This window comes from Lithobates pipiens, unplaced genomic scaffold, assembly GCF_037356315.1.
Source record: "Lithobates pipiens isolate NorthernLeopardFrog02 unplaced genomic scaffold, aLitPip1_a1.2 Scaffold_22, whole genome shotgun sequence".
Taxonomy (NCBI): domain Eukaryota; kingdom Metazoa; phylum Chordata; class Amphibia; order Anura; family Ranidae; genus Lithobates; species Lithobates pipiens.
Window position 1 is genome coordinate 157,420,608 of NW_027507784.1, and position 27,932 is coordinate 157,448,539.

The 27,932-nt window shown below is 41.1% G+C and overlaps 1 protein-coding gene across 1 annotated transcript in view; it reads left to right on the forward strand.

Annotated features, from left to right (window-relative positions):
• The window catches only part of DYTN (dystrotelin), a 67,904-nt gene extending 41,784 nt beyond the window's left edge, over window positions 1-26,120 (forward strand). Inside the window, exons 5-7 of the mRNA XM_077448507.1 lie at window positions 4,994-5,153; window positions 20,866-21,283; window positions 23,676-26,120. Coding sequence (XP_077304633.1) covers window positions 4,994-5,153; window positions 20,866-21,283; window positions 23,676-23,779 — 682 coding nt within the window. The 3' untranslated portion in view covers window positions 23,780-26,120. The remainder of the gene's footprint in view (window positions 1-4,993; window positions 5,154-20,865; window positions 21,284-23,675) is intronic.
• Window positions 26,121-27,932: the final 1,812 nt, after the last annotated feature.

Below are 27,932 nucleotides of genomic sequence, written 5' to 3' on the forward strand. Positions count from 1 at the left end.
TTCTAAAGACGCCTTCACCAAACCCACGCAATTTCTGAATTGGGAAAAGGAAATAGGACAGGAATTCACAGACATCCAGTGGACAAAGGCCATTAAACATATGAGCATGTACTCCAGGTGCTCGAACTATGATGAATTAATGCAGAAAATATGGTTAAGATGGTACTACACACCATACCTTGTTGCTAAGTTTGCTGACGGCGTCTCAAACGTATGTTGGAGAGGATGCGGGAATGTTGGGACATTGCTACACATGCTGTGGGCCTGCCCAATTTTACACCCCTTTTGGGCAGCTGTATTTGATATGATCTCTAGGATTATAAAGAAAAGAGCCCCACTCCGGAAAGAACAGGCCATTCTAGGTATAAATATAAACGACTTCCCACCAAAGTTTAGATCAGTGATCTTGCATGTGTTCTTAGCGGCTAGATCACTGATTATGAGTAACTGGAAAACACCAGAACCTCCATCCATTATAAGTGTCAAAGCCAGAATTAACTCCGTAATGGAATATGAACAAATTTTAGCATATAGGGACGGCAATTTACAGAAATATGATAAGAACTGGCTCCCGCGGAAATTGTACACTAATAGAGTCTAGGACTTCTACCTTGTTTCCAGTCAGATTTAGCACAGAGGGACAGGATGACAGGTTTAAACGTGGTTTTTGTGATTTATTATCTTTGCTCAAGATATTGATTGTTTACATGTTTATTGTCAGTGGGTATAATTTTCATTACCTTCAGACTGTGATTGTTTTGATATGTATCTGAACCGTTCATTCGGACTGTCATATGTTCATTTCATGGAATTTACCTACTATCTGTATAACCACTTTATTTTTCAATAAAAATATTTAATAAAAAAAAAAAAAAAAAAAAAGGACCTTTGTGAACCTAGTAGCTAGTGATTTGCAGACTGTCCCTGCTCCAAACACCAAACTGTTCCTCAGTCCCTACACTGATAAAAGACAGCTGCAGAATCGGTCAACACTCAGCAGCACAGCAGTCAGCAGTGCACCATAATATACTTTCTATATTTGAAAGAAAGTATATTATACGTGTACAACCCTATATACTGTACACCTATACCAGTCCTTAAAAGGACTTTTGTGGACCTAGTAGCTAGTGATTTGCAGACTGTCCCTGCTCCAAACACCAAACTGTCCCTCAGTTCCTACACTGATAAAAGACAGCTGCAGAATCGGTTAGCACTCAGCAGCACAGCAGTCAGCAGTGCACAATAATATACTTTCTATATTTGAAAGAAAGTATATTATACGTGTACAACCCTATATACTGTACACCTATACCAGTCCTTAAAAGGACTTTTGTGGACCTAATAGTAATAGCTAGTGATTAAACTGACTGTCCCTGCTCCACGCAGCGTCCTTTCCCTACACTGACAAAAGACAGCTGCAGAATTGGTCAGCAGTGCAGTCAGCAGCAGTGCACCAGAATATATTTTGTATATTTGAAAGAAAGTATGTTCTAAGTGTATTACAACCCTATATACTGTACACCTATAGCAGTCCTTAAAAGGACTTTTGTGGACCTAATAGTAATAGCTAGTGATTAAACTGACTGTCCCTGCTCCACACAGCGTCCTTTCCCTACACTGACAAAATACAGAATGTAAAATGGCCGCCAGATCAGGTCTATTTATAAGGTAGGGGGTATGTCCAATTGTCCATGTGCTAAAATGTCTCAATTGGCTGTCCTGTACCCCAAGTGTCATCATGGGTCAAAGTTCTTCACAATGTAAATGCATATCTCCGCCGCATGAACAGTGCCAGAAGTCCGCCGGTTTGGCGAATTGCGAACGAGCAAAATTCGCCGCAAACCGACCGCCAGGCGAACCGCAAGGCCATCCCTACTAACGATTTGTAGAATTTAAAAATACATCCCCCTTTAATAGAGTTTTCTGCTAAGGAAAGACTTGGTGAATTTCAAACAGGATTTGCCAAACTACCCAGGCAGATTTGCTTATTCCTAATGACCATTAATACACAAAAGCACTAGATGCCCCACTAGTTTAACCACTTCCCGCCCACGCTATAGCTGAATGAAGGCTACAGCATGGACCTACTTTGCCGGTAGGCCATCATATGATGTCCTCCTGTGCTTGAGCGGCCTGCACGCCCCCTGCAGGGCCCATGCGGCATGCTCTGTGATCAGCGAGTCAATGAGACTTGGCTGCTTACAGATCAGAGTAAGAGGTCGATCCCGACCCCTTACCACTTAATCAGCTGTCAGCTAATGACAGCTGATCATGTGATGTAAACAGAGAAGGTAATCGGCTATTTTTTATCCTCACGCTGGTAGTGTGAGGAGAAAAAAAAAGCTGTTCACCGGCGACTGTCAGAGGGACATCATTCCCGATCAAGGAGAGATGCCGCCGCCTCATCTGTGCCCACCTGTTCCACCTGTCAGTGCCCCCAACCAGTGCATCACACATCAGTACCGCCTACTAGTGCCCACCTGCACTACCTATCAGTGCCCACAGTGGCACCTATCAATGCCCATCAGTGCCACCTAATAATGCCACCTATCAGTGCCAATTAGTGCCTCATCCCCAGCGCTGCCTATCCGTGTTACCTACCAGTGCCCATCAGTGCCACCTATCAGTGCCCATCAATGCCACCTATCATGACACATCAGTGCCATCTATCAGTGCTACCTATCAGTGACACCTATCATTGCCCTTCAGTGCCGCCCATCAGTGCCCATCAGTGCCATCCATAAATGCCACCCATCAGGACCCATCAGTGCTGCCTCATAAGTGCCACCTTATCAGTGCCGCCTACCAGGGCCCTACCAGTGCCCATCAGTGCAACCTATCAGTGTCCATCCTTGCCATCTATCAGTGCTACCTATCAGTGACACCTATCAGTGCCCATCAGTGCCACCCATAAATGCCACCCATCAGGGCCCATCAGTGTTGCCTCATCAGTGTCACATTATCAGTGCCCATTAGTGCTGCTTATTTGTGTCCATCAGTGCAGCCTATCAATGCTCATCAGTGCCCACCAGTGCAGCCTCATGAGCGCATATCAATGAAGCAGAAAAACTACCTGTTTGCAAAATTTCTTAACAAACTATGAAAACCGTTTCTTGTTTTTTTTCGGTTTGTTTAGCAAAAAATAAAAACCTCAGTAGTGATTAAATACCCCCAAAAGAAAGCTCTATTTGTGTGGAAAAAAATGTATAAAAATTTCATTTGAGTACAGTGTTGCATGACCACGCAATTGTCATTCAAAGTGTGGCAGCGCTGAAAGCTGAAAATTGGTCTGAGCAGGAGGGGGGTCTAAGTGCCCAGTAAGCAAGTGGTTAAGAATACACCTTTTCACTAACCACCAAAATAAAGAGGCACATCTCCACAGACCACTGCACTTCAATTTTCACTTTATTTTTTTCACAATTACTGTATATTTCTTTAATTTCATAATTATTGAAAATAAGTTTGTTATATAGCTAAAAGGGGGTGTTATTACATTGATAAATATGCTAGGTATACCACAGACTACAGACTTTGTATTATGGGGTGATTACACAATGTTAAGTGGCTTGAGTTGTCCAAAACACACAGAAACCTTGGTATCTGAGGCAGGCTATTTAGGTTTTACTAAGCCAAAATTTTAAGTGGTTGTAAACCCTCACATATACCCAGTGAAGTGAACAGCCTCAGATGATACACCAAAAGGAAACAAATCCTTCTACATAAGTTTTACTTGTATGTCTGCTGTCTTCCCCTTTCTACACCCTTTGAAAAGTACAGATTTTATTAAAAATCTTTCTTCATCTTTCGGCAGTACATAGGTATGGGCGGGCAGATTGGACATACACTGTGTGAGAGGTGATTGGAGGAAAGGGATACAGTAGAGGAACGAAGGAACATGCAGAGCTGTATTCTGAACACACAAGCTCATTGCTTATCTCCCACTAAGCTCTCTCCCAGACACAAATTTTCAGCTCATGTTTTCTCACTTGTCAGAAGTGACTCTGCTGATAAAAGAGGAACAACGCACCAGAGAGAAATGACACTTAGAGCTTTGGAGAGAGACAAGTAAACACTACAGATATATGTGCTTAGTTAAAATTTCATGAATGGGGTTTACAACCACTTTAATGTGTGTTATACATTCTTTACCAAAGAGTGCACTGAAGAATAAGAGTGATGTACATTTGAGGACATGTTACTAGTTGCATATCACAAAATGCATTGTATTGTGTACTTTAGGCTGCTTTTACACTGTGGCGCTTTACAGGCTCTATATCGCTAAAAATAGCGCCTGCATAGCGCCTGTAAAGAGCCTCTCCTCTCACTCAAGTGTGAAAGCCTAAATGCTTTCACACTGGAGCGGTGCGCTTGCAGGACGGTAAAAAGTCCTGCAAGCAGCATCTTTGCAGCATTGTAGGAGCACCCATAAAGCACCCCTGCCCATTGAAATCAATGGGCAGCGCCGCCAAACCCTTTAACCCTTTTTTGCCCACTAGCAAGGGTTAAAAGCACCCCGCTAGTAGCCAAATAGCACCGCTAAAATGACACTAAAGTGCTGCTAAAAATAGCAGCGCTTTACCGCCGATGCCCCCAATGCCCCAGTGTGAAAGCAGCCTTACAATTAATAGTAAAATCTGTGTAATAATGACCACGTGACTGAATAACAGCATGTTACTTATAACCTAATATAGTAAAAGCCAGTATCTGCATTTGACCAGAAAATACCATTAGAATTGATTTGAAGTGAAAGCACAAACCTATTGTCCTAATTTAGGTTCTACCAATTGATATCACAACGTGGGATCAACCAATACAGCAGTCTTTATAGAATAGACAGTTTGAATCCTAATTCTTTGGACAATGCTGAGCAAACTGATGTGTTCCGTTAATATCCTTTTTGCCCTCAGGTCACTCTGCTACTGTTAATCACTGCAGGAATAAAAAGTTTTCTCAGGTCATGTATCGTTTTCTTTTTTTTTTTTTTGCTATGCAGGTTACTGAGGAAGCAATTAAGTCGCTGGAATGGTGCTGTCCAAGTGCTCCAAGAAACTCAAGAAGACAATCATTGCAGAATAGAAGCCCATATACGTACTTTAGCAGTCAGCAGTGACTGTCTGAGAAAAGACCTGGAAGAGCTAAGACAGAATCTTCAGGTACTACCAAAGCAAGGCAAAAGTACTTATTGTTTTTGTTTTAGTCAGAGCTGATTAAATCTAGGTCTAATCTAAGTTATTTCTTAAATCTAGATACAGGAACAAGATGTTGTTCCTGTAGACAGGGTTGGTCTATAAGAGTTGTCCACTTTCCTGACATAACTCGCAGAGCTGGGGTGTCAGTTTGACAGCCAGGTCCTGTTCTGTGTATCAAGAATGCACCAGCAGCTTCTTTATGAATCAAGCCTTGTAAATAGATTGTAAAAATATTGCTACAATATACAGTATTTTGGTTAGTGTATACGTGCAAAACAAAGATGTGCTCTTTGATGTGCACATTTTGTCAGTTCCAGCAAACATGCAAGTGTAAAATAAAAAAATAAATAACCAAAAAACACTTTTATTTATCATTTTATTACAGTTTAGACCTAATTCATGTGTATTAATTCCTTAATTAACTTATTTTACAGTTTGTATGCAAACTTGTTTCATTTTTGCAAAATAAGATGAAAAATCCACGCTTAGGTCTAAGGGCAATAGATGTGCACCCTACCCTTCTAGGTCCCCAAATGGAGACTAGAGTGTGAATAAAAATAAAATTAAGAGTAATATGGCGCTACCTATATATTGTAAACAAACAACAGACCCATATCACTATTGTGATGTGACATACCATTAAGTGAAGAGATAAAAATGTGCAACTAATGAATGTGATAAAAAATAGTAAACACTACTAAAGAGTGATCCGCGACAAGCCTAAATCGCTAAAGTCGCTATGCAGTAACAAAGGCGAGAAGCCTAATTTGACTGTGTAGTGAAATGTGCTACTGCGACAAGCCTAAATTGCTAGAATTGTTATGCAGTAAAAAGGCGACAAGCCTAAATCACCTGTGTAGTGAAATGTGCTACTGTGGTAATATATACCACTAGTAATATAATAGAAAAAGCATGTAACAAAAGTATAATACACTAAACCATAAGTGATAATGACAGTGATAAATACACAGTATTTACACAAAAATTTCCTGGCACTCAGAGATTTCAACCTTTAGGCAAACGAGCGCAAAGACCCCATCGCGACTGCCGGCATCAATAAACTAGAAGAACTGGGTCTCCAGAAACTGATAAAGACTCCCACGCATGGGTCAGGACACACCCTGGACCTCATTTTCAAACAGAACATTGACGTCAACATACTCGACAACATAATACTGCCATGGACGGAAAACCACGCCATCAAATTCAAAATCGCTACCAACATCACCAACGAAAAACAAAATCCTGTAACAACAACGCACTGGACCAGATCGCATAAAAAACCATACTCCGAATCATTCAAATCCACTCTGTCCAAGATAACTACATTAACCTTAAACCACTCTACGGAGGAAACACTCAACTCCCTGAACAGGAAATTGCTGCAATCAGCAGACTCGGTAGCATCAAAACGCAGGGCTCTCATCAGGGAAAAAAACTCGGGATGGTTTAATAGCTCCCTCGCCTTACTAAAGCAAGAACGCAGAAGAGTGGAAAGAACATGGAGAAGAAATCCCACCGAGGAAAACCACTTTAACTACAAAGATCTCACAGAGAATTATCGGAAAGCAATCTTCAAAGCCAAAAAGGACCACTTCTCATATACAATCTCAACAGCCGCATACCAACCACGGGAACTGTTTAAACTAGTCAATCAATCAATAAATCCGGTGTGCCTAGAACCCCCAGAAAGTGAATCCCAGGATTACTGTGACAAACTGTCGGATTTTTTCATCGATAAAGTCAAAACCATCAGGGAAACAATTTGTCAGAAGAAAACATCCGACCTCAGCCAGAAAATACATAAAGAGGATGTCTGCACCAACATACTGGAACCGCCTAAATTTTCACTATTCCCAATTACCGTAGACACCGCAAAAAACATCATTAATAAACTGCGTGACAGTACCTCACCTATTGACATCATCCCCACAAAACTACTGAAAGAATGCTCCGACATCATGGCTCCAACCATAACCCATCTCATAAACCGATCATTGCACGAAGGGATTGTTCCCAGCATCCTCAAACAAGGCATCGTCAAACCTCTACTCAAGAAACCAAACCTGGACCCTCAGGATCCAAACAACCGTAGGCCAATTACAAGCCTCAACACCATTTCTAAGATCATGGAGAAAGCTGTAGTACATCAGCTACAACTCCACTTGGATACTCACAAGCTCCTGGACCCGCTGCAATCAGGCTTCCGCCTGGGTCATGGAACAGAAACAGCACTCCTTCAGATTTGGGACGACGCCCTCGAAGCAGCAGATGACGGAGAGCCATGTCTCCTCGTACTGCTAGACCTAAGTGCAGCGTTTGATACAGTAGATCACAATACTCTACTCGCCTGCCTCACAGAAGTAGCCGGAGTCCAAGACATAGATCTCCAATGGTTCGCGTCCTTCCTAGGAAATCGGTCACAGACAGTGAAACTAGGAAAATTCCTCTCTGAAAGTTGGGCAGTCACCTGCGGAGTCCCTCAAGGCTCTCCTTTGTCACCCGTTCTCTTCAACATTTACATTCGCCCACTCCTTCAAATCATCAGATGCTCAGATCTCTGCTTCCACTCTTACGCTGACGACACACAACTTTATTTCCGGATCAATGGAAAAAAAGATCACCAACAACAACTTGAAAACTGCCTCAAATCAATAGAGGACTGGATGACCACTAACTCTCTCCAGCTGAACGAATCAAAGACATAGCTTCTTATCTTACACCCAAATCATAATCCCGTAACCAAAACCTCCTGGTCTCCACCAACCGTATTTGGGCAGACTATCTCCCCAAAGACCAAAGCCAAGAGTTTTGGAGTTATTTTAGATGCACAAATGTCAATGGATACGCAAATAGGAGCAGTAGTCAGTGGATCTCACCATCACCACCATGTTTCGCAGACTCATCCCTTTTATCCCAAAGAATGACAAAGCAGTGGTAGTTGGAACAATCATTAATTCACGACTGGACTACGCAAACTCGCTTTACATAGGATTACCACAATATCAACTTGCGCGATTACAACTGATCCAAAACACGGCGGCAAGGCTGATAACAGGAAAAAACCCTGGGAATCCATCTCTCCTTCGCTGAGGAGCTTACATTGGCTACCTGTAAAAAATCGGATCACGTTCAAGACCCTTTGCCTCACCCACAAATGCGTGCATAGAGAAGCTCCGCAATACCTAATGGAGAAAATAAATCATTACACACCAAACCGCAGTCTTCGATCAGCCAACAAAAACCTCCTCCTCGTGCCCAAAGCCCGGTATAAATCCAAGGGGGATCGGAGATTCGCTGTCCAAGGACCTTGGCTATGGAATGCTCTACCAATCAACATCCACCTGGAAGAAAATCACCTGGCTTTTAGGAAAAAAACTCAAGACCTTGCTCTTTTAGCAGATGATCAAAGCTTGCCACATCGCCTAGAGGCGATTCAGTTCGCATTGTGTGCTATACAAGTATTTCATTCATTCAGGCCGCGTACACACGCGGGGACTGTTCGCCCAACTTTGTCCGTCAAACAGTTTCGGCAAACAGTCCACTCAAAATTAGCATGGACGGACATGGCCACACACGACGGACGAACAGTTTGCTGAAACCGTGCGCGATGACGTGAACGGCACGTACGACGGGACGAAAAATACGACGTCCTATACACTGCATTATAACTTTCGGCGTGTAAATCCTTTCTGAGCATGCGCGGAACTTAGTTTGACGAACAAGCCTACACACGAGGGGACTGTTCGCTAAAAAAAGGTTTCAGCGGACAGTTTTTCGGAATTTCCGAAAAACCTTGTTCAGCGGACTGTTCGCTGAAACTGTCCGCTGAAAGCCCACACACGAGCGGACTGTTTGCCGAAACACTGTTCAGCGGACAAAGTTGGGCGAACAGTCCCCGCGTGTGTACGCGGCCTCATTCATTCATTCACAGTAACTATATCCAGAAAGAGTGATGCTCAAAGACATATACAAATATTCAAAAAAACACCCAAAAAAACACAAAAACAAAAAGGAATCCAGTCCCAACGTATGTGAAAAATAAAAATGAGATGTAAGTAGATAGACCAAGTCCAAAGTGTAACATCCAAACTCCTTCAGAAACCAGCAAAACAAGAGTCTTTTATAATTCTTAGATGCTTGGTGACTTCCTATTGTGACCAAGAACACAGAAAAAATCCAGGTGACATTTGGTGCTCCTACTCTTGGGTCCCCACTCACCAGCTCCAATGTAGAACAGCCTTAGTGCCCAGATGATGTTTCCAGCATTGACATCCAATATCCAGCCTCTATGGATCGCCCAAGGATATCTCTCATCTGGATCAGATTGGGTGCAGGTTGAATCTCAAGGGGTAAAACTTCTTTCTCTCACCACTTTCCAGTGCAGATAGAGGTATTCATGCAAAAAAATTAGATAAGGGCTCCCGTGGTGTAGTATCAAAAATTTGGGAAATGTTTTTATTTAAAATAACCAGCAGGAAAAAAATATATAAATAGATTATAAAAAAGTAAAAAATAAATAAATAAAAACAAGCATTCCATATACTGAAATATCCGCAAAGAAGATCTACATCTACGGGAGAGTGATAGCTCCAGAGCCGTGGTTCCTGTTAGCGGCATGCGTGCCAGCTGCGTTCCACAATCTTCCTAAGCTGCTATCACACCCGGAAGTGACGTCAGTACTTGACTCTGCCTTATGTACGTTTCGTTGTTTAATTTGTTTCATTTTTACAGCACTGCTTTAACCACTTAAGGACCGAGCCTCTTTTTCAGATTTGGTGTTTACATGTTTAAAAAGTTTTTTTTTGCTAGAAAATTACTTAGAACTCCCAAACATTATATATTGGTTTTTTTCTAACACCCCAGAGAATAAAATGGCTGTCATTGCAATATTTTTTTTCACAACATATTTGCGCAGCGGTCTTACAAGAGCACTTTTTTGGGGAAAAATTCACTTTTTTGAATAAAAAAATAAGACAACAGTAAAATTTGCCCAATTTTTTTATATTGGGAAATATAATGTTGCGCCGAATAACAAAAAAACTGTTAGCGATTGCAGGGTTCAGACCTGACTCTGCGAACGCTGCAGTTATGTGTTTAGTGTTTTGTAAGTGACAGTGATTGATCAATTGATACTGCACTTGGGTGGGCTGGGCTGGGCAGAGGGGCAAAACGCAGGTGCTAGCAGGTATCTGGGCTGATCCCACTAACACTGCATTTTTGGGAACACTTAACTGCTGGAGACACTAGTATAGATCTGATCAGATCAGATATCGGTCCGTTCAGACACTATTCTATGGTGCATGCATGGGTATTAGCAGTACTGACACTAATCTGACGCTGCCTGGGGCAACACAGGACCTACTTGACCCTAAAACCTGATATCACCCGCCAGGCGATCAGGGGGTTAAACCTTTTATTGGGTAATAAACGGCTGGTACCCTGATGCTATAAAAAACAAACTAACTAACCAGCGTCACCCATAACACTTATACAGTGGGTAGTATATGGGGGTAAATTACACTATAAAAACCTGACAGTGAACCTAAATAGCTAACTGGCTAACTAGCATCACCTGTGACACTTATACAGTGATCACTGGTGACAGCGGGTGAAAGTGTTAACTAGGGGGCAATCAGGGGGTTAAAACCTTCATTAGGTAGTATATGGGGGTACCTGACAGTATAAAAACCTGACGGTGAACCTAAATAACTAACAGGCTAACTACCGTCACCAACACTAATACGGCGATCAGAAAAAAGATTGCTTAGTGACACTGGCATCAGGGGATGAAAGGGTTAACTGGGGGCAATCAAGGGGTTAAACCTTTAATAGAGGGGGTTAGGGGGTACCCTAGACCTAAAGGGGCCTACCACTAACAGCCCTAACACTTATAACAGTCACAAAATGACCAATGCAGTGATCAGTAAAAAATGAAAACTGCTATTGGTGTCACTGTGACAGGGGGTGCAGGGGGGGTGATTGGGGGATGATTTGCATGCCTATGTATACTGGTGTTAGTGTGCTGTTGGTGTAACTCACAGGGATGTCTTCTTTCCTTGGGTGCTGGAACGAAAGGGCTTCACGAGGAGAGATGAGATCACTTCCTCTGCTTCTCTTTAGTTTCAGAAGCAGAGGAAGCTTCTCTTTCATCAGGAGCAATCGTGAGGGAGAGGCCATGAATCAGTGCCCCCCCCTCTGGACAGATCGCTCCTAAAATGATGCTCAGCAACAGCTGGGGAACCAGTGTGTATGATGAGGCCACAATGTAGTGCACTGGGAACAAGATTAGAGATTTTTTGGATACATTCTGCTATCAATTTGACTTTGTATAAAAGTAACGGGTGCGTAAAAATTGGTCTTTGGATGTCGTGGCACCCTCCCACTGTAACCATATAGAGGTAATCTTGATGAAAGCAAGAACTGGCCTTGCTTTAAAAAATTGCAATGATATGCACCTGTCAAACAGGTGCAGAAAAATTGGTCTTTCAGTGTTGGTGGCACCTTCCCACTATAACCCTATCGAGGTAATCTTGATGAAAGCAAGAATTGGCCTTGCTGTAAAAAACTGAAATTATATGTACCTGTCAAACAGGTGCAGAAAAATTGGTCTTTGGGTGTTAATTGTGCCCATGAAACCTACTGTATACCAAAAACATTTTTCCAGATGAAATGATTGAACACCCTCAAAGCTAGGCAGACTCAAACTCCTGCAGATATTCCACATCCCAGAAAGACTTAATCAGTGACATCAGCATCAGGGGCTTTATAGTTGGTAATCCAGCACTGATTTATTTTTATAAAAGTCAAATGGTCCACGGAGTCTGTGGAAAGCCATGTTCTATGATCAGTGATGAAACCTCCTGCAGCACTGAATGCCCATTTTGAAAGCACGCTGAACACAGGCCAGCCCAACAACTCAAAAGCATACTGGAAAAGTTCTGGACAGTGGTCTATTCTCATGACCTAGTAAGTCTGTGGATCATCAGCTGGAAAGCTCTCCATCTCTGTTTGGGCCCCGAGGTAATTGTCCACCATGTGATGCGATGGAGGAAGCTGACAGCCCTGGGTGGCGAGGAATAAAAAAATTCTTAAATGCCTCACTTGGGTGGATGCCTTCCCCAATGCTCCATCTTGATCAAAACAATGTTTTCCACGACACTATAACCTACTGGAGTCAGGAAAAATGTTCAATAAAATCCTCTTTAACGTGTCCTCACGAGATTTTATCTTCTGCACTCTCTGTGGGGAAGGGATGAGTTCTGAGAACGTAACATTATAACAGTGGTCAAAGAGGGTTGCCAACCAGTAATCATCCTTCTCCTTTATGCCACGCATTCTTGGGTCCTTTTGCAGGCTTTGAAGCATGAGATTGCCCATGCGCCTCAAATTTGCCGAGGCTTGAGAAGCAGACTCCTCAGGGTCACTCAGGGTGACAGCATCTGGAACTTCCTTCCTCCCAGCCACGTACTACTCCCATGGGTCCTGGGGTTGGAAAGCCATCTCTTACAGATTGACGCATGCCTTCCTCTTCTTTGAATCCTATGAAAGTGCCAGAATCCATCTCCTCATCCTCCTCCCCTCTCTCCTCCTGTGTGTTCTGTGACATAGGAATGATGATATCTGGATAAAGTGGGCCTTGAGAGGAAAGGAAGTCCTCCTCTTCCTCCTGCTGCTCTGCCTCCGGTGCCTTTTCCACAATGCCATGCAGAGTCTGCTCCAGCAGGAACACAGCAGGGATTGTGTCATTGATGCATGCACTGTCACAGCTCACCATCCTTGTGGCCTCCTTAAATGGTGACAATACAGTGTATTCATCCTTAATGATCAGCCATTGGCGTGGGGAAACCTTTGAATGCTTAGAAGGTACCTGATGTTCATAGGACAAATCTGCAGAGTAGGGCATGGAGATGGTGGAGGAGGAGGGGGTAGACCTCTCAGGTCTGGCATCATCACCACCAGCTGTATGGAGACGTGGGGGCACAACAAGCTGCAGAACCGAGCCCTGTCCTGCATCCTTTCGAGTTGCAAGTAGCGTTACCCAATGTGCTGTGAACAAAATATATTGTCCCTGTCCATGCTTGTTGGGCCACGTGTCAGCAGTAAGGTGGATTTTACGGCTGACTGCCTTGCCCAACAATTCCCTTTCATGCGATCGTAGAGAAATGGAACAGCCTTACTTGAAAAATAGTAGCGACTGGGAACCTGCCATTGTGGTACAGCACATTGTGCAAATTCATGGAAGGGGGTAGAATCCACCAGGCCAACAGCTTTGACAAGCTTGCATTTAGACACTGAGCATGGGTGTCAGGAACTGTATTTTTTTTCTGCTGCAGCAGATGAGGCAGAGAAATTTGTCGGCTACAATCTACAACTGGTGGTGTGCTGCTGGCAGATGTGCTGCTAGGACCTGGGACACTCTGTGCTATACCATCATCCCTGTCAGTGGAAGCTACTGAGAGGTAATGACTCGGTATAGCAGGAGCAGACTGAAGTGGGTAAGGAGGAGGAGGAGGGACAGATTTGTGCCCCATTTGTGTGGCTTTTATGTGCTCTTGCCAACGGGCTGAGTGGTTGGACGTTAAATGCCTTGTAAAGCATGTGGTACCCAAATGGTTGGTGTTTTTGCCACGTTTTATGCACCTGAGACACAGTTTGCAGATAGCAGCAGTGCGATCTACTGGAGATGTGCTGAAAAAGCCCAGACAGCTGAAATTTGGGGAGTGGGCCAGAAGATAACAGCTGTTGTCCCTTTGTTGATGTTGGCGTTGATGACAGTGTTCACTACACTGACGCTATCTGAACTGTCCCTGCTCTAGCTATACACTAATGTACAGATTACTTACATGGTCTCACTACACTACACTGAAACTATCTGAGCTGTCCCTACTCTACACTAATGTATGTATGAATGACACGGTCTCACTACACTACAGTGAAACTAGCAGAGCTGTCCCTACTCTAGCTGCTCACTATGCAAAGCTGAATGATGGTCCTCCTCACAACACTCACACTATCCCAAGACTAAACTAATATTCTACACTGACAATTGAATCAAAATAGCACAGTATTGCACACTAACTACCTAATAGCATTGAAGATAGTCATGTTCTATCTCTCTCCATGCAGAAATCACTCTAAAAATGGCTGCCATTGAAAGAATACTTTTATACTATGGGGCGAGAATGAGCCACGATTGGATAAAGTCAGATGACAATGTCCAATCATGACTCTGACAATGCTCTGTGCCCTGATAGGCTGAAGCTTTCACTGCTTTACCCAACCAGGGCTTGCACTGCACTGTCCAGCACCACAATGCATTGTGGTCGGTTCGGGGGGGGGGGGAAACAAACGGTCGGACGACCCATTTATATGGCGGCTCTCCTAACGTCTGCACAGCAAAAGTTTGGCCTGAAATCGCCCATTGCTAGTGGTTTGTGCTGCGGTTAACCACTTGCTTACTGGGCACTTAAACCCCCCTCCTGCCCAGACCAATTTTCAGCTTTCAGCGCTGATGCACTTTGAATGACAATTACGCGGTCTTACAACACTGTACCCAAATGAAACTTTTATCATTTTTTTCCCACAAATAGAGCTTTCTTTTGGTGGTATTTAACCACTTAAGGACCGCCGCATGGCAATGTACGTCGGTGCAATGGCACCGACAGGCACAAGCACGTACATGTACGTGCTCGCCTTCCAGCGGGTGGGGGGTCCGATCGGACCCCCTCCCGCTGGATGCGGCGGTCCATTTCGCTGCAGGAGCGATCCAGGATGAGGGGATGGCCGTTGGTTTCTGGCCATCCCCTCTCGATCGCTCCTGGCGAATGAGAAGCTTCCTCCCACTGTGTATAGTAAACACAGGCAGGGAAGAAGTGATGTCATTCTCCTCGGGGCGGTCTTATACGAGGAGAGGAAACAGTAAGTCTGCACCAAACACTACACTAACACATAGGCACACACAGGTAAACAACCCCCCCCCCCCCCCGATTTTTAGGTTCACCGCCAGGTTTTTATAGCGCTAGGTACCCCGATATACTACCCAATAATGGTTTTAACCCCCTGATTGCCCCTAGTTAACCCTTTCACCCCCTTTTGCCAGTGTCACTAAGCGATCATTTTTCTGATCGCTGCATTAGTGTCACTGGTGCCGCTAAGTAGCTAGTTATTTTTTTAGGTTCACCGCCAGGTTTTTATAGCGCTAGGTACCCCCATATACTACCCAATAACGGTTTTAACCCCCTGATTGCCCCTAGTTAACCCTTTCACCGCCTTTTGCCAGTATCACTAAGCGATAGTTTTTCTGATCGCTGCTTTAGTGTCACTGATGCCGCTAGTTAGCTAGTTATTTTTTTAGGTTCACCACCAGGTTTTTATAGCGCTAGGTACCCCGATATACTACCCAATAATGGTTTTAACCCCCTGATTGCCCCTAGTTAACCCTTTCACCCCCTTTTGCCAGTGTCACTAAGCTATCATTTTTCTGATCGCTGCATTAGTGTCACTGGTGTCGCTAGGTAGCTAGTTATTTTTTTAGGTTCACCGCCAGGTTTTTATAGCGCTAGGTATCCCCATATACTACCCAATAATGGTTTTAACCCCCTGATTGCCCCTAGTTAACCCTTTCACCAGCGATCACCGTATAAGTGTCACTGGTGACGCTGGTTAGCCAGTTAGTTATTTAGGTTCCCCGTCAGGTTTTTATATAGCGCCAGGGACCCCCATATACTACCTAATAAAAATTTTAACTCCCTGATTGCCCCTAGTTAACCCTTTCACCAGTGATCACTGTATAAGTGTTATGGGTGACTCTGGTTAGTTTGCTTTTTATAGCATCAGGGCACTCGCCATTTATTACCCAATAAAGGTTTAACCCCCTGATCACCCAGCGGGTGATATCAATTAGGTTTTAGGGTCAGGGTCTGCGTCGCCCCAGGCAGCGCTAGGTTCGTGCCAGTACCGCTAACACCCACGCGCAAAGCATAAACCTCCCATAGTGGTATAGAATCTGAACAGATCAATATCTGATCAGATCTATACTAGCGTCCCCAGCAATTTAGGGTTCCAAAAAAACGCATTGTTAGCAGGATCAGCCCAGATACCTGCTAGCACCTGCGTTTTGCCCCTCCGCCCAGCCCACCCAAGTGCAGTATCGATCGATCACTGTCACTTACAAAACACTAAACACATAACTGCAGCGTTCGCAGAGTCAGGCCTGATCCCTGCGATCGCTAACAGTTTTTTTTGGTAGCGTTTTATATTTAAATCCGGAAGGCAGTGCTTGGTTTTCGGGGTCCCGTACGTGGCTAGGCTCCCAAAAAGTCCCCCACATGTGATATCCCGTACTCGGGAGAAGCAGCAGAGTTTATTTTCGGGTGTAATTTGACTTCTGCCCATAGCATGTGTGAGCAATATATCATTTAGTGACAACTTTGTGCAAAAAAAAAAATTGTAATATTCCTGCAACTTGTGGCAAAATATAAAATATTTCATGGACTCAACATGCCTCTCAGTAAATAGCTTGGGGTGTCTACTTTCCAAAATGGGGTCATTTGGGGGGTTTTGTGCTATTTTGGCATTTTATGGCCTTCGAAACTGTGATAGGTAGTGAGGAGTGAAATCAAAAATTTGCACCCTTAGAAACCCTGAAGGCAGTGATTGGTTTTTGGGGTGCCGTACACAGCTAGACTCCCAAAAAGTCCCACATATGTGGTATCCCCGTACTCAGGAGAAGCAGCAGAATATATTTTGGGGTGCAATTCCACATATAACTATGGCATGTGTGAGCAATATATCATTTAGTGACAACTTTTTGTAAACTTTATTTTTTTTTGTGTCATTATTCAATCACTTGGGACAAAAAAAAAAATATTCAATGGGCTCAACATGCCCCTCAGCAATTTCCTTGGGGTGTCTACTTTCCAAAATGGGGTCATTTGGGGGGGTTTGTACTTCCCTGCCATTTTAGCACCTCAAGAAATTAGATAGGCAGTCGTAAATTAAAAGCTGTGTAAATTCCAGAAAATGTACTCTAGTTTGTAGCTATAACTTTTGCGCAAACCAATAAATATACGCTTCTTGACATTTTTTTTACTAAAGACATCTGGCTGAATAAATTTTGCCCTAAATGTATGACTAAAATTGAGTTTATTTGATTTTTCTTATAACAAAAAGTAGAAAATATATTTTTTTCTCACAATTTTCGGTCTTTTTTTATTTATATCGCAAAAAATAAAAATCGCAGAGACAATCAAATACCATCAAAAGAAAGCTCTATTTGTGGGAAGAAAAGGACGCAAATTTCGTTTGGGTACAACATTGCATGACCGCGCAATTACCAGTTAAAGCAGTGCAGTGCGGAATTGTAAAAAGACCTCTGGTCCTTAGGCTGAAAATTGGTCCGGGGCTGAAGTGGTTAATTACAGCTAGGAGTTTTATTTTTTGCTAAACAAACAAAAAAAGATGCAAAAATAAAAATAAAAATCATGTTTAATAGTTTGTTATAAAATTTTGCAAACAGGTAATTTTTCTCCTTCATTGAAAAGCGCTGATGAGGCGGCGCTGGTGGGCACTGCTAGGAGGTGCTGGTGGGCACCGATAGGCACAGTTGTAAATTAAAAGCTGTGTAAATTCCAGAAAATGTACTCTAGTTTGTAGACGCTATAACTTTTGCGCAAACCAATAAATATACGCTTATTGATATTTTTTTTACTAAAGACATGTGGCTGAATAAATTTTGCCCTAAACGTATGACTAAAATTGAGTTTATTCGATTTTTCTTATAACAAAAAGTAGAAAATATATTTTTTTCTCAAAATTTTCGGTCTTTTTCCATTTATATCGCAAAAAATAAAAATCGCAGAGACAATCAAATACCATCAAAAGAAAGCTCTATTTGTGGGAAGAAAAGGACACAAATTTCATTTGGGTACAACATTGCATGACCGCGCAATTACCAGTTAAAGCAGTGCAGTGCGAAATTGTAAAAAGACCTCTGGTCCTTAGGCTGAAAATTGGTCCGGGGCTGAAGTGGTTAGTTACAGCTAGGAGTTTTATTTTTTGCTAAACAAACAAAAAAAAAATCATGTTTAATAGTTTGTTATTAAATTTTGCAAACAGGTAATTTTTCTCCTTCATTGAAATGCGCTGATGAGGCGGCGCTGGTGGGCACTGATAGGCGGTGCTGGTGGGCACCGATAGGCACAGTTAAGGCAACACTAATAGGCACAGATAAGGTGGCACCGATAGGCACAAATAAGGCAATACTGATGGGCACAGATAAGGCGGCACTGATGGGCAAAGATGGGCACAGATCAGATGGCACGGATGGGTGGCACGGATGGGTGGCACGGATGGGCACTGATAGGTACCACTGATAGATGGGACTGATGGGCACTGATAGGTGGCACTGATAGGTGGCTCTGATAGGTGGCACTGCTGGGCACTGATGGGCGTCACTGATGGGCACTGATGGGCACTGGTACATGACACTGATGGGAACGGATATGTGGCACTGTGGTGCAGCACTGTGTGTGCGAGGCAGATTGTGGGCACTGATAGGTGGCACTTTTTGCTATATTTTAGGTGGCACTGGCAGGGGGCAGGTGGGCATTGATGAGCTGTCCCCAGCTTTTTTCTTCCGATTACCGTCTCTGCTTTGATCACATGATCAGCTGTCATTGGCTGACAGCTGATCACGTGGTAAGGGGTCGGGATCGACCCCTTGCTCCGATCTGTGATCAGGCGAGTCTCATAGACTCGCTGATCACAGAGCGTGCTGCGCACGCCCCTCAGGGGGCACGCAGGCCGCTCGTGCATGGGACGACATCAATAGACGTAGTCCCGGCAAAGCAGGTCCACGCTGTAGCCGTCACTCGGCTATAGCGCGGATCTCAAGAAGTTAAAGGAGCATAATAGGACAATATTTGAACAAAATGAGCTGCATAGTTGAGTTGTCAGAAAGAAGCCTTTACTGCTGCCACAAAAAAGCCTTTGTACAATATGACACTCCTCACACCTGTTGGCACGCCATAATCTGGAGTGACGCTACCAAAATAGAGCTATGTCAGAAGTCCCTGCACATCTATTTTGGTATCACTTGTCCTCACTCCCACCTTCTCTAGCTATTCACTTGTTGATCTTTGGGTAACAGATTCATTTATGGTGTCTTTACTTGTCAGTAACAATTTCCATATTTGCTCCCCATTTTTATTTAGCATATTTTGGACATTTCAATATTCTTCTAGTCAGATTTCTCTCAGTGGCTGTTGCCCACTTTTGGTTGGCCCAAAAAAGTCATAATTACTATATTCCTGTGTTCCTCAATGGGTGGAAGAAAATAGGGTTTTTGAATTTACTGCAATTTTTTTTTCCTGATGTTGATTGGGGGACACAACTCCCACTTATCTTGTTGATTGGCCCTATGTACTGCTTGCACATAAAACTGAACCAATACTGTTTCCAACTGGTGTGCCTACTAAATGAAAAAAATAAAAAGACAAAACCGCGCTGTCTAAAAAACACAACCACAATTAGCTGCCTGCACAATGGAAAATCTATGTGGTAAAAGCAATATAAAGTAATGGTCAAGTGTGGCGCTGTTAATGAAATATAGGTAAAGTGCTACAACCAATAAAAGACTGTATGCAATAACAAAGTATCTGTATAAATATATACTGTGATAATCCAAATAAACAAAGTATCTGCTGGGGCGTCATTCATCCACTTCTTCCAATTGGAGACCACAAGGGATTTAGAACGAGGAATTCCGAGGGGAATCACCATCCGGCTGGTTGCATCTGTGCGTGCTATTGGAGCCCCCCACAGGCTTTTATGACACACTACTATACGGTGGATGTGTCCAACTCATCCGGTAAGAGTATCCACCTTCTTTAATTGTTTTATAATCCGTTCCCAAGAGGTTCTGAGGTCTGAGAAGGTTGAGAGTCATTATTTCATGAATGCCATCTGAAAACTTCAGAAGTCCCAAGATGAGAAATATACCACTTTGAGGTCCAGGGGGACTGACTTTGAGATTGTCTATATCCTCTTTGGACTTTAGTGGATTCTTCGTTATTATTACAGGATTTTTTTACTTTTATGTACACTCACACTTATTTACTTTGCCTTTGAGCGCTGCACTTATTTATATATTTTCAGCTTTAAACTTGGTTTGTTTGTGTGCTAGCAGCTTGGCTGTGTTTTTCAGAGGTGTGTTTTATGCTTCGCTTGTTTGCGAATTCACTATTTACCATTTGTTAGATATATTTTTGTATTAACGCGGTGTTTTCCTTTTTGTATTACTAAATTAGGAGGTCAAATTCTTACATATATTATGAAGTATCCCAAACTCTGATATTGCTCTCTCATGTCCCTTCATATGTTAAATCACCTCATTGTTATATGGAGGGAAAAAGTCATATATATAGTGTAAGAGTTATTTATTAAAATACAAAAGTAGCTGTATATTAACCCTTCACAGCAATAAATAAATGCATTCATCCAAAGTGTAGTGTTTTAATTTTTCCCGGCATAGTTCTCTTTCTATAGATAAAGATTCTATACAACTTACACTATTGTTTTCATTTCATAGAATTTTTTTAAATCTGTAAAATCCTGACTGAAACAATATTTTAAATATATGTTCATTTTTTTAAAATTTTTTTATTTTTTTTAGGGTACAATTTATTTCTCTAAGATAAAACAAAAAATGGACCAAAGGACACCAAGGTTTCCTAATTCCATTAGTTTGGACGACTGCGGTTATAATAAGACTAGGCTGTCCATCCAAAGGAGCAAGAAGAGCTGTCAGCTCAATTTAGAGAGAGGAAATGACCATCTGAAGGCACGAAACAAACAGACGCTGACACATATGAGACACTTGTGTGAGTCCATTAAGATTTCTACTAGCTATAAAGAAAATTACACACTGGGAACTGAAAAGAGGCCTGAAAAAAGTAGCTTTGCTTTAAAAGATACAATAAACAACCAACCTACACATGGTCCTCAAGAGTCATCTGTGATGAATGAGGAAGAGGAGCTCAGGGAGCTAATAGAAAAACTGAAAGACGCATTATCTCTCCAAATACTGCCAGGTAATGTACTTATTAACCTCTGGCTACGGGCAACTGACATTTCATATTCTTTTGCCAGATTTTCTAGAAAATATCTGCTAATATGAGACACACAAAATCATGTAAACAGCATTACATAATTTTCACAATCAATTTTCTGCACTTTTAAATCCATGTTCTCTACGGCAGTTGCAGGGGTGTGCTATAGCAAACACAAAATTTCTTTAGGCACCTCCATACAGTGGACCCCTACTTCATAAGCAAAATATTCTAGTAACACTATGCTTGCAATAGTGCTTCCTTTCTCTGTTGGGCAGGGTACTTCATCTGCCCAACAGATAAATTACAGTGCTGGCAGCAGCACAGGAAAGAGGAAGCTTTGCAGAACCAGGTGCTCAGGTAAGTAAAACTACTGAACACCAATGCTGGGGTTTATTGCTGAGGGTTATTACTTGCCCTGATGTTTACTGGTAGTTACTGCTGGGGGTTATCATTGCTGGCCCTGATTAGACATGTGCAAAAGGAAGAAATTTGTTTAGTTTCATTTCGTTTTAATTCGTTAATTCATTAATTTCGTTTAGTTATATTCATTAACTTCCTTAAATTCGTTTTCGGATTTCGTTTAGTTTTCTACCGAATTCAAAAAATCGGCCACATTCGAAAATATTTCAACCAAATTCGAAAATATTTCTACCGGATTCGATGATTTCAACATGATTCGACATTATTTCAACCACATTCGAAAATATTTTGTGACCTGACTTTAGGGCCATGTATCTCGGGGTCACTTGGTGCTAGAAACTCCAAATTTGGATATGTTGTAGTGTTTGCATACCAAATTTGGGGTTTCTAGCTATAAGTGACCCCGAGATATGTGGCCCCAAAATCGGGTGGCAAAATGTCGTTCTCTGCTCTAATAACTAATAACATTTTGCGACCCGATTTTGGGGCCACATATCTCGGGGTCACTTATAGCTAGAAACCCCAAATTTGGTATGCAAACACAATACTACTAGCACTACAACATATCCAATTTGAAGTGTCTAGCACCAAGTGACCCCGAGATACATGGCCCTAAAGTCGGGTCACAAAATATTTTCGAATGCGGTTGAAATAATGTCGAATCATGTTGAAATCATTTTGAATGCAGTTGAAATAATGTCGAATTATTTTGAAATAATTTCGAATGCGGTTGAAATAATTTCGAATCATGTCGAATTCATTCGAATTCATTCGTTATATTTCTTTCGTATTCGTTGTAATTTGTTTTCTTTTATTCGGACATCCGGATGCATCCGAATGTCCGAAAGATGCAAAATTCGGCCGAATTTCGATTCGTTACGAAACGAATTGCACAAGCCTAGCCCTGATACATGCTTGGAGTTGTGCTGGATTTTTTTGTGCTGGGGGTTATTGCTTGCCCTTACACTTGCTGGATATTATTGCAGGGGGCTATCATTGCTGGCCTTAACACTTGCTGGTGGTTATCACTGGCCCTGACACTTACTGGAGGTTATTTCTGGGGCTTATCATTTCCGACATTTGCTTGGGATTATCAATACTGTTCCTGACACCTGTGAGTTGTAATTTCTGGTGCTGACACCAGAGATGGGGATTAATATTACCATGGACACCATCAATGGAGCTTGCTTTACTCAAACAATTTCTTCAACTGTACCCCCTAGGCTCTATTTCATATAAACCTTTGCAAAGCATAAGGGAAAAAGGTGGCATGCTACAATCCACACATCAATCATATAAAATGTATTATTAATTTTTATTTTAAAATATATATTTATTATTATTATCATTATTTGATTTGAACGATTTTCGGAATTTTTAACAATATCAGCAGTGGCAAATTTTAAAGGAGACTGGCTAAAGCCAATATACAGTACATATATACATAGCTACATATACAGTTTCATGTAAATGTTTATCTACCCTGTTCACATCACATGTTTTGGACATATTTTTCAATTTAAAATGGCATGGAGAAAAAAAGTGACACGTTTTAACAAGTTTTAATGCTTAACAACTTTAGCTTTTCTTTGGCCTCTTCTCCATGCCCTTCTTGTTCGCTTTATAAACCCTCCAGTGTAAAAAAAAAACATGCCTTAAAGAAGGACAGCAGCAAAGCCCAAAACAACTTTTGAAGCACATGGGAGAGCAAGATGAATATCAAAAAGAGGAACTTTATTTTGGTACAAGCTTCCAAAAACCTGCCAATACATACCTATTAGTTTATTGATTGGTTGACTTTAATGAGATGTGAGTTTATCCAGTTTTGCTCATCTCAGGTATCCTGCTTTGAATATTTGGTCTGCTCTAATAATATCATATGTATATCAGAACTATATATAGGTATTTATAGTTTTCCATAAATAACTGAGGTTTTTTTTTTATCTTCTAGGACAAGTGCCTGAAATAAAACAGGAGTTTCTACATACTGCAGGGCAGGTTTGCAGGTCCTACTCTGACCTTATAGGCAAAGTTATTGAACCAACTTTAAAATGATACTTAGAAGAGTTAGCACTGAATTGACATCATCAATTAGAATGTAACTCTGGTTTTGCAAAATGCCATACAAGCCATTTTGTAATTTAAAGCTTTTAAAATCTATATAAATGTTTCTCTTTTATCTGTAGCCATCTACAATTTTTTTGCTAGCAACAAAAACGAAATCAGGTTTACAATGGTATTCTGTTATGTAAACTGAATGATAGAGGGGGATACTTGGAGGAAAAATGGTCAGGGTGGGCAACAACAACGTAGTGATGTTCAATACTACTCGAAAGAGTTGACAGTAAGCAGGATTATAATACAGAGGAAGCAGAATTGAAGATTCCCAGGCCCGTTTCATAATATGTTCACTACTTTACACATCTTTTTTCTGCCATAAATACTCAATATGTGTGTCTTTCAACTGTGTATTTATTTGACCTGTGTTGACTTTGTGTGTTTAAATGGAATCCAAAATACTTTACAATATACCATCAGCAAAGGTCTACATCTTACCATCAAAATTTCCCAGAATCCTTTTCCGAATAATTTTGCAACTGGTCTTCTTCCACTATGTAAGTAGCATCCTCATCACCTCCCCATATACAAAAAACATCAATGTATTTAGTGCAGTAAAACATTACGATAAACCAAGTCAAATTTGCTATATACGATTTGAAAGGTTGAGTTTATGCAACCCTTTTGCTCTTTCTTTGAGGTCCCCTTTACTGTTGCTACACTTACTTATGCAATTTGCAGATTGAGGCCTCATGCACACTGGTTATTGTAAACGCTGTTACTCCTGACAGGTGAAAATTGGCATTAAAAACTCACCTGCATTTTTTCAAATCAGTTTAGACAAGTTCAGAAGAGTTTAGAAGCCTTTGGTGTTTGGGCATTTATTTATTTAATTGGCTAGAATTCCTTCTGGTCATTGAAATGAATAAATGCTGAAGTTATAAATGTGCCTAGCACTTAGGTGCTTTTGCCCGCATTTAGCGTTTTTATGCCCAAAAGCTCCCCTCCTGAATGTAATTATTTTGCATTCAGGAGAAGGAACTTTGACTGCCTATAAACTCTGCTGCTCCTACACTCCTCTAAAATTCTACATGTGCAAGGGCACAACATATTTTATTGAGGTGCATTCAGGGGCTTAGGCAAAAAATGCCAAAAGCTCCAAAAACATCAGTTTAGGAGCAGCAGTACATGAGGCCTAATACTTCAGGCCTTGTTTTAATGTAATTTTCATGGAGCTACAATATGGTAGTTGGTAAGTCACAATTACTACTTTAATGTTTAGTATTACTTACCAAAGTTCTATAATCATTTTTTGTAAAGTTGAAGTGCCCCACCCTGCTCTAGCTAATCATTCCAGCAACAAAAAAATTTAAATTTTTAGCTGTAATTGTAGTTATGTGGCAATTTGGAACCCAAATATTGTCTCATCTGGACTACAGAGTGGGAAGGTCTTCTATTGGTGGCCTATGTTGCTGCCTGGTATACTATCCCATGAATTTGTTAACAGGGTCTCACAGGATCCTGAAAACTCCAGCAGCGTTATGGTGACATCATGACTACAGTGGTGGGTCACGGGTCTTCACTTTTAGAAGAGGTGTGATGGAGGATCACATGAATGCGGATTTAAGTTAAAAGAGGCTTAGGAAGGAACGGGACTAGGCCGAAAGGAAGGAGAGGGAGTTGTCAAATTTTGCTTGGAGAAGAGCACTAAGTGGGCTTGGCCCTCAGTAGACATAATGAGGGTTATTTACTAAAGGCAACTCCACTTTGAACTACATGTGCACTTGGAAGTGCAGTCACTGTAGATCTGAGGGGGACATGCAAGGAAAATAAAAAAAGCGTATTTGCTTGCACATGCTTGGCTGATAAAATCAGCAGCGCTTCCCCTCATTTCAGATCTTCCCATCAGATATACAGCGACTGCACTTCCAAGTACATTTGTAGTGCAGAGTGGATTTGCCTTTAGTAGATCAATCCCAATGTGTCCATTTGAAGAATAATTCCACTTTGTTTTACACGCCTGATTTAGTTTATGTTGCTGACATGCAAATATTCATTCAGTCTAAAAATATTTGTCAGTTATCGCAGCACTGAATTAAAAAGCTCTGTGTTACAATCAATACTTGTAAGATCCCATTCCCTGATGGTTAGCAATTCAGTATAATGGCGTAAGACATGTTTTACAGTACAGTGCAATTTAATTTTAGTTAATTTGTATTATTGCAAGATATGCATGATACTTTTGAATATCTAAGGCTATTTAGCATAGAAAAAGTTTTTATTTTTCAAACAAAATCAAATATGTATTTTTCATTTAACTTATGGGTCCATCTGAATGTGCTGCAAATATATATTGTATATTCAAAAAAGGTTTTTTAAGGTAAACCAAACCTAAGAAAGTGGGATGTTAACGGTGCAATAAATCAAAATTGTATTCATAATAGAAATTTTTTATACAAAATTTATTTATACATAATTCATAAAAACAGAGCAGTGATCTGTATAATCATACTGAGGTTATATACAGCTTTGTGGTCCAATAGATGGTAAAGTTGAGGTAGTTGCGATTGATTTATCCCGACATGTTTCGCTTAGTGCTTCATCAGAGGATAAGCCAACTACCAACATAATAAATTCAAAGAGAAAAAACATAAATTAATTTCGCAAAATACATTTCTTTGTACATCATTCATACAGATAATCGGCATATATAGTGTTTAAGGGACACGAGTAAGGTTCAAAAAACGATGGAAATATGCTCACCCCTATTTTACCGACCCATTCGTACCCCAGGAAGAATTATATGACTACCAGAGGGATAGAGGAATGCAGGGCAACAAGTACAGCAGCCAGGCAATATAGCTGGAGAGGGCATAGACGGCGGCTGATTGGGACAGAAAAGTTATATCATATGTCAGCATACTATTTATAAATAAAAGCTATGTTGTTATATTATTTTGTACTGTAATCAATATATAGGAATAAATATACACCTTTGCTTAGGATAACCTCCGCCCGTTAGCCACGCAAATAAAAGGCGCTCAGCACCAAATGGTATGCTTTCTACCTGGGAGCTGTGGAATTTAAGCAGCTGTTTTAAAAGGCATTAAATCAATAAAACCACTAGAAAACGTTAAACAGACATCTACAAGGAAAGGAAATTAAGGAAATTAAATTAAATGTTATTTGTTCTAGTGCAAAGTTCTCCGTAGAACATTAGTTTGCACTAGAACAAATAACATTTAATTTCCTTTTTTCTATAGAGTTATATGCGCTGTTGTTTCTACGGGTGAATTGATTTATCCATTTATCTTGTAGATGTCTGTTTAACAATATATAGGAATAACCTATAGCCTTTTTAATGTATTTTATTTAGTATAGCAATCATTTTCAAAATTTTTTTTTTGCATTTTACTTTAAATGAATATTTTATATTAGTGGAGCCCAATTACTGTTTATTTAAATACATCCACTTACATTTACTGACGATAAAGTAGAATTTCCTTAATATATTTTATTTCCCTATATTAAATTCCAGGCATTAGATCATGTCCCACTCTCTTCGAGAGGGGGAAGCGTTGACAAAAAACTCTTACAGATAGAAGCAAGATGGATATATAATTTAAAAGCAATAATATTTCCTGGGTTTAATGAAAATTTGAGTTATCGATCATTTCTCTGAGGATCTTTGGTCTGGGGGGGGGGGGGGGGATATTTGCTATGTTTTTTCTTGTTTAGTCTTGTTTTATTTCGTCCTGTTTTTTATTAATTATTATTTATATAATTATTAATTATCCTGACATATCAGATATATCTACACTTGTCTGTGATACCTCATATTATTGATATCAAAATTGATTGTGAATCTTGTTTTTGGGACACGAGATGGAGTTTTCCAAAAAATATATACACGGATTTCGCGATTAATTTGGTCCATTATCGCGATCGCACCGATTGATATATTAGGGGTATATATATCCCTTTGTTCCCCTTGTTTAATTACATCTTTCTCTCCCCCATTGGTTTTTATCTATAAACCTTTTTCGCTCCCCACGTGTGGTTTGCCATGCGACTCATGTTATTTGAATGTCGCATGTAATTGTGATGCATGACCTCTGGTCGGCTGCTTTTGGCACTTTGGCATTGGAGA